Source organism: Carcharodon carcharias, chromosome 21, assembly GCF_017639515.1.
Source record: "Carcharodon carcharias isolate sCarCar2 chromosome 21, sCarCar2.pri, whole genome shotgun sequence".
Lineage (NCBI taxonomy): Eukaryota > Metazoa > Chordata > Chondrichthyes > Lamniformes > Lamnidae > Carcharodon > Carcharodon carcharias.
In genome coordinates, this window is record NC_054487.1 from 48,397,761 (window position 1) to 48,416,178 (window position 18,418).

General features: G+C 41.0%; 1 protein-coding gene across 1 annotated transcript in view; it reads right to left on the minus strand.

Moving 5' to 3' along the window:
- Nucleotides 1-18,182, minus strand: part of LOC121292906 (cyclin-dependent kinase inhibitor 1B-like) — a 32,605-nt gene extending 14,423 nt beyond the window's left edge. Inside the window, exons 1-2 of the mRNA XM_041215371.1 lie at nucleotides 18,142-18,182; nucleotides 16,664-17,067 (exon numbers count right to left, since the gene is read on the minus strand). Of these exons, the coding sequence (XP_041071305.1) occupies nucleotides 16,664-17,067; nucleotides 18,142-18,143 (406 nt within the window). The 5' untranslated portion in view covers nucleotides 18,144-18,182. The remainder of the gene's footprint in view (nucleotides 1-16,663; nucleotides 17,068-18,141) is intronic.
- Between the last annotated feature and the right edge of the window lie 236 nt (nucleotides 18,183-18,418).

An 18,418-nucleotide genomic window follows, 5' to 3' on the forward strand; every position in this document is an offset into this window, starting at 1 on the left:
AGTGAGGGGCCTAATGCGGGCCACTCCACCCCCAGTCTGGGACCTCTCCCTGCGGATGTGAGCAGGCCTCTCCTGCGTTTAAATAGATAGAGTGTGAGCAGGACACACGGCACTGATGGAAAGTTTGTGTGGTAAGCGAAGCGATGGACTGGCTGAGGGTGCAAGCTCGAAAGGGAGGAGGTGTGAGGGTTTGTGAGAGAGTTCGTGCTGTGCCCTTGAGGTGTGAGATCCCTGTGGATGTGTGATGGGTTTGTGTGTGAGTTGAGAGTGATGAGAAGAGCGAATTGCCCTGGCGGAACAGATGAGACCATTCATCCTGTAGCAGCACTGGGCAGCTGTCCTCTTGGACAATGCAGGGCATTGACACTGACCACCACTGCCACTGCCTCCCATGCTGGATTGGTAATGCAGCTGCCCATCCTGTGGCCAAAGCAGGAATAGAGGACATCACAACAGGCCTCCATGGCGTTCAAAAGGTGCTGGAGGGAGACATCACTGAAGCAGGGGGCTGCAGTCTTTTTGCCTTTTGGGGCCATCCTGTCTCTGTGCAGCAGTCATGGGCTGGAAGCAGGGTTGTGCACACGGCTGCACTTTAAATATGGTACACGGCGTGATGAAGCAGCGAGGTGATGGCGTGGCAGGCGAATGAGAGCCCACCCGCCATGGAAACGAAGTGTTTCCCAGGAATGCATAATGAATGTGGCGGGTTTGGGATGATGCAGTGTTAAAAGCCACCATTCCAGCCGGCAGACAAACCGTCATTTTTCCCGCCCACTCCCGCTTTTAGTCCAAATCTGGGATGATCCTACCCATAGTATTATGAAAAGATGTCCTCTGGCTTAATATGACCAATGCTACCAGAGATCAGCTGATATAAGGATAGACAAATTTATTCTAAATAAGTGTCTTGTTACTGATTAATATTTAAGCATTTGTTTCAATAATTTTACAAAGAGTACAGACATGGTAGCTGGAATTTTCCAGCCCCTTATGTTGGCAGGTAAACGGAGATTTCAATGGCTCCCCACCACGGGGGAATCTACTGCAGGGGGTGGGGGGGGTGGGGGGGGATGTGGAAAATTCCAGCCAGTGATTCTCTTTAACTTCAAAGATCATTTTAGCAATGCTATTTGAAAAAGGAAAAGAAACCCAAACATTTTTCCTGATGTTCTGACATGCAGCCTGAAGAGCAAATAATCTGAAGATTCCAGGTCCTCTTGAACACAAAGCTGAAACTAACAAGTGTATTTCCATCTCAAAGTTTGCCGATCAAACAACAATTAAACTTTAAATAGCCCTCCATGTTCAGATAACAATTAGACTTCTCGTCTCAAGGAGACAAATCTTTGTGAAATAATATAATCTCCACCACACAATTTAGCAGTCTTGTCTGTACAATACAACTAGAAGCGTAGAAAAAATAACAATAGCATGGATTTCTAAAAAAAATGACAAATATGAACTGTTTGAATAAATAATTAAGTATACATAAAAGTAATGCAGAGGTTATGGTGTACATTAACTTATGGAAGAACATATGAGGTGTAGACCACATGGCCCCTTGAACCTGTTCCGCTGTTAAATATGATCATGGCTGAACATCTTCCTCAACTCCACTTACTACCTGTTCCCCATATTCCTTGGTTCCCTGAGACACCAAAAGTCTATCTGTCTCAATCTTGAAAACACTCAACTATGGAACATTTGTGACCCTCTGGGGTAGAGAATTCTAAAGATTCACAACCCTCCGACTAAAGATTTTTCTTCTCATCTCAGCCCTAAACGATCGAGCTCTTATCCTGAGATAATGCCCTTGTGTTTCGATTCCCCAGCTGGAGAAACAACCTCTCAGGGTCTAATCTGTCAACCCCTTCAGAGTCATGATTCAATGTGAATACTACTAAACTCCGGAGAATATAGCGCCAATTTACTCAAAACCCTTTCAACCCAGGAACAAATCCATGGATCTATCTCAATCAGTTATGTTTCTTTATGAAGTGTATTTTTGTTGAACATTTTGAATCACTTCTTTAAATGTTTCCCTGTTTGTTTACACATACCTTTTAGTCTATTTACCCAATTACCCTTAGGCTGCTCTCCTGCATACCTACAAAATTGGCCTTGCTTAAGTTTAAGATTCTTGTTTTGGACCCAAGTATATCACCCTCAAACTTAAGATGTAATTCAATTGTATGATCATCTTTTCCCAGAGGATCTTTAATTATGAGATTACTGATTAATCCTGCCTCATTGCATAATACTAGATATAAAATGGTTTTCCATACTTGGTTCCACAAGATATTGTTTATGAAACGGCTGTGAAAGAATTCTCCAAATTCACCTTCCAGGCTACTTTGCCAATTTGATTTTTCCAATCTATATGAATATTAAAGTCCCCTATTATTACATTGCCTTTGTTACAAGCTGTAATTATTTCTTGTTTAATACCCTATCCAGAGGTATAACTATTTGAGTATTACTGAAAAAGAGACATGCTGTTGAAGCTTTTCATTTTGTACTCATCAGAAAAAATGTAAGAAAGCCAAATTTCAAAGGGAACAATTTATACTGCATGAGAAAAAAGGTACTAATTGGTTGGCAAGTTGACTCTGATTGGTTATGGTGTTGACATGGAAAATGCACCAGGGAACTACTGTCCCCCATGCTTTTCTTTAATTAAAAAATATGCAATGCCTGGACATGTTCCTTTTGCCTGCAGAGGACAGGTTCCTGCGTAGGAATATATGGAGCTTCTGGATAAGTATAAATTGTTGCTTCCTTTGAAATTTGGCATTCTTGCATCTGTCCTGATAACTGCAAGACAAAAACCATGTCTCTTTTTTCAGCAATACTCAAGTTCTGTACTACCAAGTGACAATTGGTATAACTATTGTTAAAGGGCCTATAAATTACTTCCACCAGCATTTCTGATCCACATTATTTCTAATCTCTACCCATTCTGATATTTTCAGCCAGGATTCTTTCTTACTACTGTTCTTATGTTATCCTTTACTATCAGGGTTATTCCTCCTCCTTTTTCATTTTGTCTGCCGTTTTGAAATGTTTTGGACCCTGGAATATGTATTTTCCAACCTTAGACACTTTGTATGGCCAGAATTTTCCAACACCACCCCCCCACCCGCTCCCTGGGGCTCCCCTGTGGCGGGGCCGGTGAGCCACTGAAATCTCCGTTCACATCAGCGGGACTGGAAGATCTGACAAGGTTTACAAGTTTCAGGACATGAGTAACACTGGAAAGCAAATTAACCGAGTGGCGATTTAACTTCTTGCCCTGCAACACCTTCCTGTCTCCTTCCCCTTTCCCATACACAATCTCCTTCTCACCAACTACTCACTCTATGCTCTTTTCCTCCTGCTTCTTCCACCATCCCATTTATTATTCTGATCCTCTTCACTCCTACCATCCCTCTCACCACCTGCAACCTAACCTAAAATGCTTAACAGGCTCTAAGTAGTCTACTGTTCTTTTTATAAATGATTTAAAAGCAAATTAATTATGCCTAGTTTGAATCAGGAGTCAATGTCAGGTTAAGAGGGGGTCTGTGGGAGCGAGCCAGACCTGAAAACTCCAAGGCACAGAGGTAAGCAATAAAGCAACCAAGAACTTAGCTCGGAAGATGCAAGGAGCATAGCAGATGGCCAGGTCTGAGGGCCAAAGGAGCGGGGTAGAATCAAATGGCTGAAGCTGTAATGTAGTATGCAGAAGACAGGAGACTGGCTGACAATAGATGGGACAAGGTTGACAGTAGCAGAAGCTGGCCTGGTGTAGGGCATTGGCAGTGGGAGCCTCCGCAGAGGCAAGTAAAAAATGTAATAAGTTTAAATGTAATTTAACTTACCTTCCAAGGTGTGAAACTGGCCCAAAGTGCCATCTCGCCTGGGGAAATAGTAGACAACAGTGACACCTACCTCAGAAGTGAAGTAATACAGGACTTAGGAGATAAGTAAAATGAATAGAAAATGTGACAAAAATAGGATAAAAATGTAAGGGGAAAAAGTAGTACTGTATATGAAACAATAGAAAGTGTGCATAAATGGAAGATTACTATGGTACTGTAACTATGCACTCAGTGTTTATCTCTTACCATGCAGCATTTACAGTTTGAAATTGCTTGCAAAAAAATTCCTGTCATAATTTTGACAGGTACTGGCAATATGGTAGGCATTCTAGAGTAGGTCTGCTTATCACTTTTCAGCTTCTGGCACAATTCCTAGAGGGCTTCCTAGCAAACAAAGTCTCCTTATGCACAGCTTCTGGGTGAGGCGAAGTTAAGAGTCTTCCGATAGTATGCTGATACTTCCTGTGTCAGCCATACCTGCTTGTTTTCTCTTTACTGCTTGCCCTCTTCATACAGGGCAGAGGAGTATTCCAAAGGGAATGCCAATATGGAAAGATTGGAACGAATAAGTCTGAAAATTGAGTACCAGCTTAGAGAACATCAAAATAGTAAAAGCAGCCAACTGAATGGTTCAATTGTAAAGTTATAATTTAGCAACTTGAAGGCACCCCCAGCTTCACTGATACAACCTAGCAATGGGGAATTCCCATTTTCTACAAAGTTGCCCTGCACAAGTTCCAATTAAGGCAGTGATGGAAAATGTGACACAAGACGTGACACCACCACCTGTGTATTAATTTAAAACTTCTTTTGCAATTATTGCATGGGTGCTTGTCACTTCTGCTGGAAAATTACATGGGAAGCAAAATGGAGGGAAGGAACTGTACAGTGCGCTCCCAAACTATCTTCTGCTTTGGTTATGCTGAAATCCTAGGTCCATACTTTTAGTTATAAGCTACGAGAAACAGGGCTAATATTTCAGGTTGATGACCTTTCTTTTAGATGTCATGGCAACTATCTTACTACATAAGATAGATTGTATTAACTATCTTCAATGTTTGAAAGTAAACAAAAAGAGTAAACTTTTCTTTTAGTTACTATTTGCAGTGAAATCGCAAACATTATTTATATATATTTATGATTTCATTACACATTAAGAGAAAATCTACTAAGTTAACACTTTAAAAACTGTCACTATTTAAGACCGATCATGGTGCAGCAAACTGATGTACTGACACATAGTAGTATTGGGACTTGGGCTATGCAGTTTTCCCTGGGAGAGTCAACTATACTTTGTCTCAGTGTGTAGGGCAGAACAGGTGAGCTGAAGATTGCTGATTGTAAGAAGAAACTCCACATTGGCAGAGGAATGCAGTAGAGCCCGCTAGGCTACCACCGACAGAAGCTGAAAACACTAATCAGGTCAAGCAGCATCTTTAGATACAGAAGCAGACTTAATTGTGAGAATTTTACCAAACCGGGCGAGCATGTCTGGATGCGATGGGGGAGGGGGGAGGTGTGCGTGTGGTTGTGGTTTGGTGATTGTCAGGGTTATTAGCAAAATTGCAGAAAAACTCATCAGGCAGGTTTGCGATGCGTTTCCACCTCCTTCAGGTTTTTCCAGTGGTGGGCTGAGTTTGATGTTAGTAACCTGCCCAGCAGTGGCAGAAGACCAATTGAGGTGGGCGATTAGGCAACTCGCAGCATTATTCCACCAACATTTCACATTTTCCCAGTGTCACGCGGGCCCCATGTTGCGTCAGCACCTCGGTAACTCAGAGGAGGAGGCTGCATGGTGGTAGGACAGAGCAGCAAGAGTTCGAGGCGTTCTAACCTTTAACAGCAAAAAGTGCCAAGGCTGATATCTTCTGCTGGCAGAGGCTTGCCATTGTGTAAGGAGCTCCGGGGAGGGGGGCTGAAGTCTCCGATAGTGCTGGGGTTAATGCAGCATCAGCCACTTACATTAGATTTATCATGCCACTAATACATCTCTCCTGTTCCTGCTGCATTCCCCTCAGCAGCACTCTTGCTACAGACAGAGTGAAGGATGCCGACCAGCCTTGCAATGGGGCCACTGAATCGATGGCCCGTCTCCTCCTAATTGGACGGCAATCTTGGGGGCGAACTCTTAATTGCCCGCTTTCTGGAAAATTGAATCAGAAGGCATGTTGCTGTTGCGAACTGGGTCCAAGTCCAAAAAATTCTGCCCAATGTTCCAGGTCGTTGAACTTCCCAGTTCTGATAAAAGCTTATCAACCTGAAATGTTAACTCTCTCCATGGATGTTGTCTGGCCTGCTGTGTATTTCCAGCATTTTCTGTTTTTATTTCAAATCTCCAGCATCTTTATTATTTTGGTTTTAGTTTAAGAGAAGATGTTTGGAATCAATTTTTGGAAACCAGCGGCAGAGTGACGTCACAAACCACAACATGACGCAAGTGCAGGGAAAGCAGCTGATTGGTGAGTAGGATTGGTGAGTATTTCTTGTCTTTAAAGTAAAAGTAAGGTCTTTAGTTTGTGTTTAGGTCTCTAGTTTTTTTTCCTTTTTTTGATACTGGTGTAAAAAAAATTAATTACAATCAAGTGTAAAGAGCGGGGGACTCTTCAAATGTAAAGAACAGGGATGCTAGAGTAATTAATAAATAAATTAAATAAGACACGATAGTGAAAGCAGGATGGATGATGTATTGCTGCTGCAGCATGTGGGAGCTGCCAGACACCAAGATGATCCAGAGTGAACACATCTGTAGTAAGTGTTTACAGCTCAAAGAATTTTGGATCCGAGTTAAGGAGCTGGAGTCCGAGCTGCAGACATTGCGTCGCATCAGGGAGCGAGGAAGGTACCTGGACACGTTGCTCCAGAAGGTGGTCACACCCCGCAGATTAGGTATTTCAAATTTGGTCTGTGATCAAGGACAGGAGGGTGTGGCTGCAGGTGAGGCAGGTATGGGGATCCAGGGGGTAGTGTTCGAGGAGCCACGGCTCCTTCAATTGTCCAACAGTTACAAGGTTCTTGTAAGCTGTGTGGACGAGAGCGGGGACTGCACGGAGAATGAGCGAGCTGTGATATTGTGGTACAGGGAGCCATTCAAGTGGGGGGAGGAAATAGGAGTTTAGTAGTCGTAAAGGACAATATAGTTAGGGGGTTAGATACTGTTCTCTACAGTCGTATGCGTGAATCCGGAAGGCTGTGTTGCCTGCCCGGTGTCAAGATTAAGGACATCTCCTCAGGGCTGGACGGTGTGGGAGGGGAAGGATCCAGTTGCCATCATCCACATTGATACCAACGACATTGATAGGACCAGGAGGTTCTGCTGAATTTGAACAGTTAGGAGCTAAATTAAAAAGCAGAACCTCCACGGTAATAACCTTGGGATCACTACCTGAGCCATGGGCAAACTGGAGTAGGGTAAATAAAGTCAAGGCATTAAATGCATGGCTCAAAGATTATTGTGGGTGGACTGGGTTTCAGTTCATTGGGCACTGGCACCAGTACTGTGGTAGAAAGGAGCTGTTCTGGTGGGACGGGTTTCACTTGAACTGTGCTGGGACCAGTGTCTTGGCGAACTGAGTAATTAGGGCTCTAGAGAGGGCTTTAAACTAAATAGAGTGGGGAAGGTTCTGGAGAGGGGATACGTAGGCTTACAAAGCAAAAGAACATGGCAGCTTTGCAGGGCAGCTGTTTAGGTAATGATACCCAGGGTGTGAAAGGAAGGGACAGAGTGTACAAACATTAAAAAAAGAATAGCAAATAGAGTCAAAGGGGGAAAAAATGGTAAAAAGGCAAAATTAATGGCTCTTTAAATCACATAATATTTAGAGCAAAATAAATGAATTAACATACATAGAGGTTAATGGGTATGATCTTATAGTCATTATGGAGACATGGTTACAAGGAGATCAAAGCTGGGAACTATATATTCAGGGGTATGTGACTTTTCAAAAGGACAGACAGGAAGGAAAGAATGGTGGGGTAGCTTTGTTAGTACAAGATGGAATAAGTACGATAGCAAGAAATGATCTTCAATCAGAAGATGTAGAATCTATATGGGTGGAGGTAAGAAATAACAAGGAGAAGATGATACTGGTGGAAGTAGTCTATAGGCCCCCTAACAGTAGCTACCCTGTAGGACAGAGAATAAATCAGGAGATAATAAGGGCATGTAAAAAAGGCAGCACATTCATCATGTAGATTGGGAAAGTCAAATTGGCAGAAGTAGCCACGAGCAAGAAGTCATACAGTGTATTCAAGATAGCTTCCAAGAACAATATGTTGTGGATCCAACCAGGGATCAGGTTATTTTGGATCTAGTAATATGTAATGAAGCAGGTTTAATATATGATCTCAGAGTAAAAGATCCCCTAGGAAATAGTGATCATAACATGGTAGAATTTAGCATTCAGTTTGAGAGTGAGAAGATTGGGTTGAAAACAACTGTACTAAACTTAGGTAAGGGTAATTACAAAGGAATGAGGGCAGAGTTGGCTGGAATGGACTGGGAAAAGAGTTTAGCAGAAAAGATGGTTGATGAACGATGGCAGACATTTAAGAAAATAGTTCATGACTCACAACAAATATATATCCCAGTGAAGAAGAATGATTCCAGGAAGGGGATAAGCCAACCATGGTTAACCAAGGAAGCTATGGTTAGCATCAAATTGAAAGAAAAAACATACAATGTGGCAAAGATTAGTGGTAAGCCAAGGGATTGGGAAAGTTCCAAAAACCAACAAAAGATGAGCAAAAAAATAATAAAGAGGGAGAAAATAAACTTTGAGGGTAAAAAACTAGCAAGTAATAGGAAAACAGGCTGTAAGAACGTCTTTAAATATATAAAAAAGAAGGGAGAGGCCAAAGTGAACATAGGCCCCTTAGAGAATGAGGGTGGGGAATTAATAATGGGGAACCAGGAAATGGCAGGGAAGTAATAAATACTTTGCATCAGTCGTCACGGTAGAAGAACTAATAGCATTCCAAAAATACTAAATAATCAAGGGGCAAAAAGGGGTGAGGAAATAAATACAATAACTATCACTAGAGAAAAAGTACTAGGGAAACTAATGGGGCTAAAGGCCAATAAGTCCCCTGGATCTGATGGGTTGCATCCTAGATATTAAAGGAAGTTACAGAGATAGTGGATGCACAGGTAGTAATCTTCCAAGAATCCTTAGATTCTGGGAAAGTCCCAGAGGATTGGAAAACTGCCAATGTTATACCCTTATTGAAATAGGGATGGAGATAAAAAACAGGTAACTATAGGCCAGTTAGCTTAACATCTGTCACTGGGAAAATGTTAAGAGTCTATTATAAAAGGATGTAATAGCAGAGCATTTAAAAACGCATAATATAATCAAGCAGAGTCAGCATGACTTCATGAACGGGACAAATTTATTAGAAGTCTTTGAGGAGATAACAAGCAGGATAGATAAAGAGGAACCAGTAGATGTAATATATTTGGATTTCCAAAATGCGTTAAAAAAGGTACTGCACATAAGGCTACTTAATAAGATAAGAGTCCATGGTGTTGGGGGTAATATATTAACATAGACAGAGGATTGGCTAACTAATAGAAGACAGTGGGTTGGGATAAGGGGGACATTTTCAGGATTGCAAGCTGTAACTAGTGGAGTGCCACAGAGATCAGTACTGGAGCCACAATTATTTACAATATATATTGATGACTTGGATTGCCAAGTTTGCGGATGACACAAAATAGATGGGAAGGCAAGTGCTGAGGATGATACAGAGTCTACAGAGGGATATGGACAAATTAAGTGAGTGGGCAAAAACTTGGCAGATGGAATATAATGTGGGAAAATGTGAGGTTATGCACTTTGGCAGGAAGAACAGAGGAGTATTTAAATGGAAAAAAGACTTCAGAAAACTGCAGCACAAAGGGATGTAGGGGTTTTCATGCATGAATCCTAAAAAGCTGGCATACAAATTCAGCAGGTAATAGGTGACGCAAATGGAATGTTGGCCTTTATTTTAAAGGGAATGGAATATAAAAATAGGGAAGTCTAGCTAAAACTATACAAGGCACTAGTTAGACCACACCCAGAATACTGTGAACAATTTTGGTCCCCTTATGTATGGAAATATACACTGGCTGTGGAGGCAGTCCAGAGAAGGTTCACTAGGTTGATCCTGGGTATGAAAGGATTTTCTGATGAGGAGAGGTTGGGCCTGTACACACACAGCTATCTGCTTCTGAACCCCAGGTTCCTGTGTGAAAAAACAGAAGGCTCCTTTATTCCTTGTTCTACACCACAGGGCAACACATCCGGGAGTTAGCACATTGTGTTAGGTTTTTTTATATAACACTTCTTTTTAACTAAAATATCCTTTTACAAAATAGCATAAAGGTTAAACACAAACATCACAGGGGACTTGACAGGGTAGAAGCTGAGGGGTCATTTCCCCTTGTGGGAGCGGCTCAGACCAGAGGGCATAATCTCAGAGTAAGGAGTTGCCTATTTAAGACAGAGATGAGGATGAATTTCTTCTCTCAAAGGGTAGTGAATCCGTGGAATTCTTTATCACCGAGGGCTGTAGAGGCTGGGTCGTTAAATACATTCAAGGCTGAGAAAGACAGATTTTTAATCAGTAAGGGTACAAAGAGTTATGAGGAAAAGGCACAAAAATGAAGTTGAGGATTATCAAATCAGCCATGATCTCATTGAACAGCGGTACAGACTTGATGGGCTGAATGGCCTACTTATGCTTCTACATCTTATGATCTTATAGAACTTCTCTGTAAGTGGTCAAAACTCAAGGAAGAGCTCCTGAACCATTGAAAAAAAGAATCAATGTCTAGAAATTTAGAACTTTTTGATGTGAAAGACATCAGAGATATTAATACCTCTCTGAACATTTTGAAGAGTGGTAAATCTGTTCATGGAAGATTTACTGTCCCTTTCTTACATGGCATTAATGACTAGCTGATACCTGAATTTAGTCTTAAGAGGATTGGATTGGAAAAAAGCGCACTCAAAAAATCTTCATTTACAAACTCTCATGTTAGGATCTGGATAGAATGGACAAGAAGCACCATTAAATCTCATTAATTAGCAGTAAGACTCAGTGAATGTTGAGTAAAAATATACTTTCTTAATGGCAGTAAATCTGAGCAATAACTGACAAGCAAAGCCTCTGGTTATTTAGGGTGCATAAGCAGTACTTCACTAAGATAACGTTCGGAAGTGCAAAGATTTACTGTCACTCTATGTTACATTAAAGCCTTAAGTGACATCAGCCGTATTAGATGATGATACAAGTGCAATGAAAAACAATCTGATAAATCAGGTAGCAGACAATCCATATTATGCAGTCATTAAGAAAAAAAGTGATACAGATACCAACTTAAGAAACACCTCAGTTTGACCTCTTGTTCTAGACTTTAAAAAAAAATTGTAATTGCAATACCTTTACAACAAATAGAGCAGACAATTGGAGAGTGGAATTTGGAAAAAAAATCCTAAAAGAACAATTTTTCCAGATTTTCATACATCAGTTAGTTGAAACTATCTACTATCTGTGTGTTTAAAACATAGTTAAACTTCTTGGCCTCAAATGTAGATGGAGAAATCAGATCTAGAAACCTTCCATTTGAGTGGCACGTCAGATACGCTGGAGCAGCTCAATAATTCCTGTACCTTACCTGTCTGTTCTATTCCTGCACACTAGCATTGTGCATGTAGACAACTGGTTGACCAGAGACTTAAGCCAACTGTCTCCACTCAGGTTGAATTATTTGTAAACATTAAGCTATTCATGTGCAATCCGTAGAAGTTAGTTTTGATTGACAACAGATTTACATTTACAAGCAACTTTTGTGAGCTTGAAGTGCGTATTCTAATGTCAATCTTTACAAATTTGAATGTGCTGAATAAGTCTGAATAATTTAGAATAATGCAACAATGCAGCTTTGAGCCATTAATTTTTAATTTACAACAGATCAAAATTCTACCTAGTTCAGGTTCATCCTACTTGGACTACATGAGTGTCTCCAGTTTTTCAGAGTTCAAGACCTTTACTTAGTTAGTGATGGATGCAAATCGAGAGCATCCTTACATATAAACCAATACATATTGACTGGTTTTAATTTTAAGAGTGGTCGTGTGGCAAACAGAAATCAAATGATGGGCAGATGGTGTCCCGGGATTCATATTAAGGGGCATTATAGGATAGAAAAGACAGTTACAAACAACAATTAGTGACATCAACAACCTTATAGTGCCTTTTTAAAAATTTTTTTATTGGGATTTGAATGTTTATTGCCCATCCCTAATTGCCCTTGAAGACAGTGATGAGCCAACTATAAACAATGTGGTTTGCTAGGCCAAGTCAGAGGGCAATTAAAAGTCAACCATATTGATTTGGGTCTGGGGACACATGTTGGCCAGAATGGGTAAGGATGGCAGATATCCTCCCCTGAGAGACAGGAGTGAACCAGATGGGTTTTTAGTACAATCCTGTAGTTCCATGATCATTAATAAGGAGACCAACATTTTTATTCTGGACTTATTAAATATAAATTCCTCCAGCTGCTGTGGCAGGATTTGAAGTTGTGTCCCTGAAGGATTTGTCTGGGCCTCTGGATTACTAGTCCAGTAACATTACAACTATGTTACCATTCCTAGTGTAGAAATTAGGCATAGTGCTTTATGGGATTTTGGAGAGGAAGAAAATAAATAAATGGGAATAAATAATGAAACAAATACTGAGCTATAGAGAAGTGACAACAAACTTCTACCATTTCCAGTGATCATGATCATAGCAAATTATCACCATTTTTTCTCCTCTGGTATCAATCTCAGTTCAGACCTCTTGGGGCTCCTTTCTTATGATTATCAACTATCTCAGAAAAGCTAGTATGACGTTTGTAGTTTTGAACCATGTTCAGTTTTGCTTCTAGATGTTCTTTAACAGTTAAATAACATGTAATGTTTTCAAGTAAGATGATTAAAAGCATATACATGTAAATATGACAAAGCACAATGCATAACATAAATTTGTGTAAATATCAGAAGTTTTGAGAATGTCAAACATCCATTTATCATTTTAAAAAAAGCTTCTGGCAGGCTGTCCAATACGTGGTCCCTAAGAACCTTTAAATCGGCCACACTCTCTTCCTTCTTTGTTCACAATGCCGACTTTCAGCCTTAGCTCTTTAAATTTTATGGACATCGGAGGGTTAAAAAAAACTGCTCTTCAACTGGTAGATTTAAACCAATTTGGTCAACCTTTACCAATTGTGCAGGCCTGGAAGTTAAAGAACTAACAATTACACGTCAAAGTTTTGAAAGTTCGAGCAGCAGGAAGTATAGAAGTGGCAGTGGTGGAAGAATTAGCATTTGAACTGCCTTCTATATCAGTGCTTTTTTTCTTTAAACTTGTGTGAATACAGTTTGTTAAAATTCAACGTTTAAAAGTAATGATGTTTTCATTATTGCCAAACACTTTCTGCTGAAAAGTTGTTAAAAAAAATCCTGATCTGAATTTTGCTTATGTGTCTACAATCAAAATATGTATTCTCCTATCCACTGGACTAAGTAGATGGGGACTGGGGAAGAAATGCTTCTCTAACATGTCTATCATTAAATCTACAATATCGACAGTTGGTCCCAGGGTTAGTTCTTGATCCCTTCCAGTGCCCCTCGACATGCTGGCAAATCTTTATGTATTTTTTGTACAAATATTATTTTTTGGGTTTAACGACTTTGTTATTTGAACTTTTCTATATTTATAAAAGCTGATGTTTGCAAATCATAGAGGGAAATTACAATCTTTCTGTACAGTTAGTAAGATGTTATTCGACAGAGAGAAAAAAGAATTGACACTAATGGAATCTAGAATAAGGCAGTCCAGATTTGGTTTAACCAGACACTGTTCTTGAAATAGTTAAGAGAGGCCTAGAGGACTGACCCTGTTTTAAAATATTTCATTAGTTTCACGACCTCAGCTCCCAAAAGTGATTTTTTTTTCTAAACATCAGCAAAAGTACAAGCATCACACATGTGAAATATTCAACTATTACTGCCATTTATAATGTTTATTATACACTTATGGGATATCACTTAGTATCACTGCCGTGTGCCGTGTTCCAAATGATTTTAATCCCCAGACTAAAATTCCAATTTATTTTGTAAAACATAAATGCATCATATTACATGATGTAAGCTTTCACAGGGGTGAAGATATTTTAGTAATGCACAGTTGCCGTGAAAATCACAGTATATTTCTTGTAAGTTCACTTATATTTTTCTAGAAATATTTTTATGCACTCTATTGTTTTTGAAAGAGAAATTCAAAAACAGCAAAGATATTTTTAAGAATGATACATTATATTTGAAAGGTGGATTGGAAATGCTTTAAGCTCTTAGAGGAAATTTACACTGGCTGCATTCAACTGGGTAGCATAACAGTTAACAGAACACCATTTGCAACATAGTTGACAGAGTTAACAGTTGAGACAGAGGCTTTGAAACTCTACGTTTAAAACTACTTTTTAACTGGGGCTGCTCCTTCAACTTTGTCAAATTTAGTAATGAAAATAAAGTTTTTAAGTTTGAAATTGAAAATACGAACTCTTTCTTGACCAATTTCCAGCCTTCAAAGAGGAGATTTTGAGGCCTCGCAACCAGGCAAATGGGACAGTAGTTCCCCAATGACAGTGGGGAAATAGCCACTGCCTAGTTTCTGTTGTCACTGTAGCCACTATAATCTTCCACCCAGGTCAACTGTGGCCAGCTGCAATGCCTCTCGGAGTCTGGCAGTGGGCCCACAAAGTGCAAATTGGGGTCCTAGCTCACACTTACTAGTGGATTTGCTATTTTGAGTGTGTTGGGCAGAGTGTGCACCTCCTGAGATTGAATCCCCACCCAGAGATCTACATTTTTCCAGCATTGTGACCACTGTGTCAAATATGGCTCACATTTTCTGCCCATTACCTGCCTGCTGAATGCTAATGAGGTCCTAATGTGGTTGACTCTTAAAACGTCACAGAAAAATGGACAGCCTCCATTTGGATGGTAAATGGCATTACTTTGCTGGCTGGCCGCCCAACATCTGCACTGCAGGAAAATCTACTCCAATATTTGACTGCTAGAGAAATAATGAAACGAGGAAACATGCAAATCAAAGCACGATGTACAAATTGTTCAAATTTTCCTCATGAAACTTCTAAAATAAGTAAACAAAAATACAAGCGGGAGGCTGTTGTCTTTAACAGATAAGAAAATACAAACATTATGAGGTCAAATCAGCTATTAAAATAACTCCCCATAACTTAAACTATATACAAATTAAAATAGTTAACTGACTGGATATACTACAGAAATATTATGATCAAGAGTTTTTTTGACTGGATCACAAAAGGAATGACAGGGCCTTTGTCAACTATCTATCATCAATTCCAATAATGAGTCAATCCTTTATCACTAATATATAAAGAACAAATATTTATGAAGCACTTTAATATGGAAAAATGTCCTAAGACCCTACAGAGGAATGAGGAAAACAGACTCCACGTCAAAGGAGACATGACTGGAGGGTTTGGTTAAAATGATAGGTTGTAAGATGTCTTAAAAGGTAGGTGAGGGACTTGGGAAAAGAATTCTAGAATGACATCTGGGAGGTTGAAGGCATGGGGTGCCAACAAGAGGGTAGGAAAGTTTACAGAAGTGGATGGAGTCAAGAGGAATGGAAAGTTCAGGCAGGAAATTGTTGTATGTTCGAAGAGATTATAGAGAAAGGTAGACATAAAGCCATGGAGGACTTCAAGATCTGGATTAAAACTTGAACCTTAAGACATTGGGAAGTAGGAGCCAATGTAGGTTAGCGAGAGGGTGAGGTGGGAGCATGTTACAGATAAGCAGCAGAGTTTTCACTGAGCTAGAGTTTATGTGGGGAGGGGGTTGGATTGGAAGTGAGCAAGGACATCACAGTAATAATCAAATCTAGGTGACATAGGCAGAAGGAGGATTTCAGTGATAGATTATGCAGGATGTTACAGAATTGAAAGTAGGCGATCTTTGTGATGGAGTGAAAATATGGTTGGATATTCAGAACTGGGGACAAGCAGCATGCCAAGGTTAAAGTCTGGTACAGCTTGAGACAGTGGGAGGAAAGGGGAATAAAAAGAGAGAAGAGAAGAACAGGCACTTATAAAGCACCTTTGAAATGTAGGAAACAGGGTAGTTAACTTGCACACAGCAAACTTCCACAAATAGCAATGTGATAATGACCACAAACTGTTTTTTGTGATGTTCATGGAGGGATAAATATTGGCCATGATGCTGGGGATAGTGCATTAGGGTCTGGTATGTTCACCTGAGAGTGCTTGGTTTAATGTCTCATCTGAAACACACTCTCAAGCTGCAGCACATCTTTAGTCCTGCAATGGACTATCAGCCTAGATTGTTGTGCTCAAATACTGGAGTGGGACTCAAACCCACAACCTTCTGACTCAGAGACAAGAGTGCTACCAAATGAGTCATGGCTGACATTCAGGGAACAGAGGTGGAGGCTGAAGGCAAACAATATTTGGCCTTTCCAGTGTTTACCTGGACAGAATTCAGTACTGCTCAAGGCAGCCAGACTGCACAAAACCAGCAGAGTGGTAGAGAGAGGTGGTGGAGAGATGAAACTGGTTGTCCACTGGCACAACCATGAAAGATGACACAAGTCTGAATGTCAGACTGCAGCATGTAGATGCAAGTATGAAAATTTGAAGCAAATAAAGTAGTGTGAATCTGCATACAAGTGAATAGAATCTGTAATGAAAACGAATCCACATGTACCTGTTATGCAGGTCTGTTTCCTTCTCTTGGGCTCAGGCGTCACCTGGACTTTTATTCCCTTGCTGGGAGGCACTGGGTGATCTGAGTTACTGTTCACTGGAGCCTCTGGCAGTCCAGACAAGTGCTTCGCTCCGCTGATTACGCGGCTCCTGTAAAAAGCTGGGACGTCTTGGCATTTCAGTTCTTCCCATTCCAGGGTCCCTTCCGAGGGAACTTCCCGGCCGAAGTCATAATTCCATTTTTGTCCGGCAGCTTCGACATTCGCCTGGAGTAAATGCTGAAAGTCTTGATGTAGCTGCTCGTGATCAACGGGGCCGAATAGGTTTCTCCGGACGTGGACGGCTTTACTCTTAAGATCTCTTTCCAGATTCTTCTCTTCAGAATGTAGACCCATCATGGTGTTCCTGATGAGAAAGAACGAACAGGAGACAATCTTTAGATGGAAATTGTAGCAATCACAGCAATTATACAAGACCTGAAAATGACCCATCTATTACTGTATTCCAGTGATCTTATTGTGTCAGAAGTTCATGTGAATGTGTCGGTTTTACAGCAGGGCGAGCACAAAAACTGAAAGTTTGCAGAGTTCTCCCGACATCAGTTTGTCACAGCACTGGGGGGTGAGGGGGGGATTTCGGAGAATTAATCTTACCGAGTTGTATACGCCTGATAAACCCGCACCCACAAGTATTTGTGATCTTCTAGTTTCTCATGCAACTCCTCCAGCGTCGGCTCTGCCAGTTCCGAATCGCTCCCGTGTTGAAAGCACTGACTTGCAGTGCTCACGCCGCAATGTCTGTGTACTCAGTGAGCGGGCTTCCACGCCTTTCTCACCAGCCGCCTGAATGTTGCCTCCTCCGAGCCGCGTTTCCCCGCCAGCGGTTCAGTGGCGCTAAGTCCCATTAACTGAAGGTTGTGCAATAATCGCATTCCACACACCGCAGGCAGCATTTCCCGTTACAAACACGAACCCAAACCAGTGACGCACGAAGCGTTACTCTCTGGGCTGACTTTACAAGTATTCATCCATGTGCCCAATTCAGGAGAGAGAGAGAGAAGGAATTGACAAGTTCAACACAAACTGCCCCACTGCACTTTACTACAACGACGCTTGGCTCAGAAAATGCAGACTGCACGCTTAAAAATCCTCGCCTACTCCTGCCTTAGTTTTGTCCTCTTCACTTGTTCATTATTGGTCACGCCATTCAGAATTCAGCAATGGCATTAGCATTGCTCAGTGTAATACTTCACTCCTGTCCGAAAGCGGCATCGACTCTTCTCAAAAATATTTCTATCCCTTCTAAACGGCAGAGGCGACTCCGGCTCCATTTTAAGAAACACCAAGTAAATCACTAATAAAGCCGTTTAAAGTTAGCCCAACAATCGTGCGGGTTCCCCTTCACCTATGGCACTACTTTATTGGACAGCTCTGTATTTTTTTATCTGGTAAATGACAATTAATATTACAAACTGCATACATTCGCCGTTTGGGCTCACAGTAGCCGCAGTTCAGCTGTTGTTGCCCGCACACTGGCCGCCTGCTGCCAGTTCATCGTGGGATTTTCAGGTTTCCCACGTGATAACAACGCCAAGACATCCAACCCTGCAGCTGTCAGTCAGTCAGGCGCTTCAATTCATTCTGCAGGCATTAACAAATCATAATACAGCGGCATTGCAAGCTGTACACAACTGTACGTCACGCTGAAGCACTAAATGTTCTATCGGTTAGTCTACAGAAATGTGTCAGAGTACTTT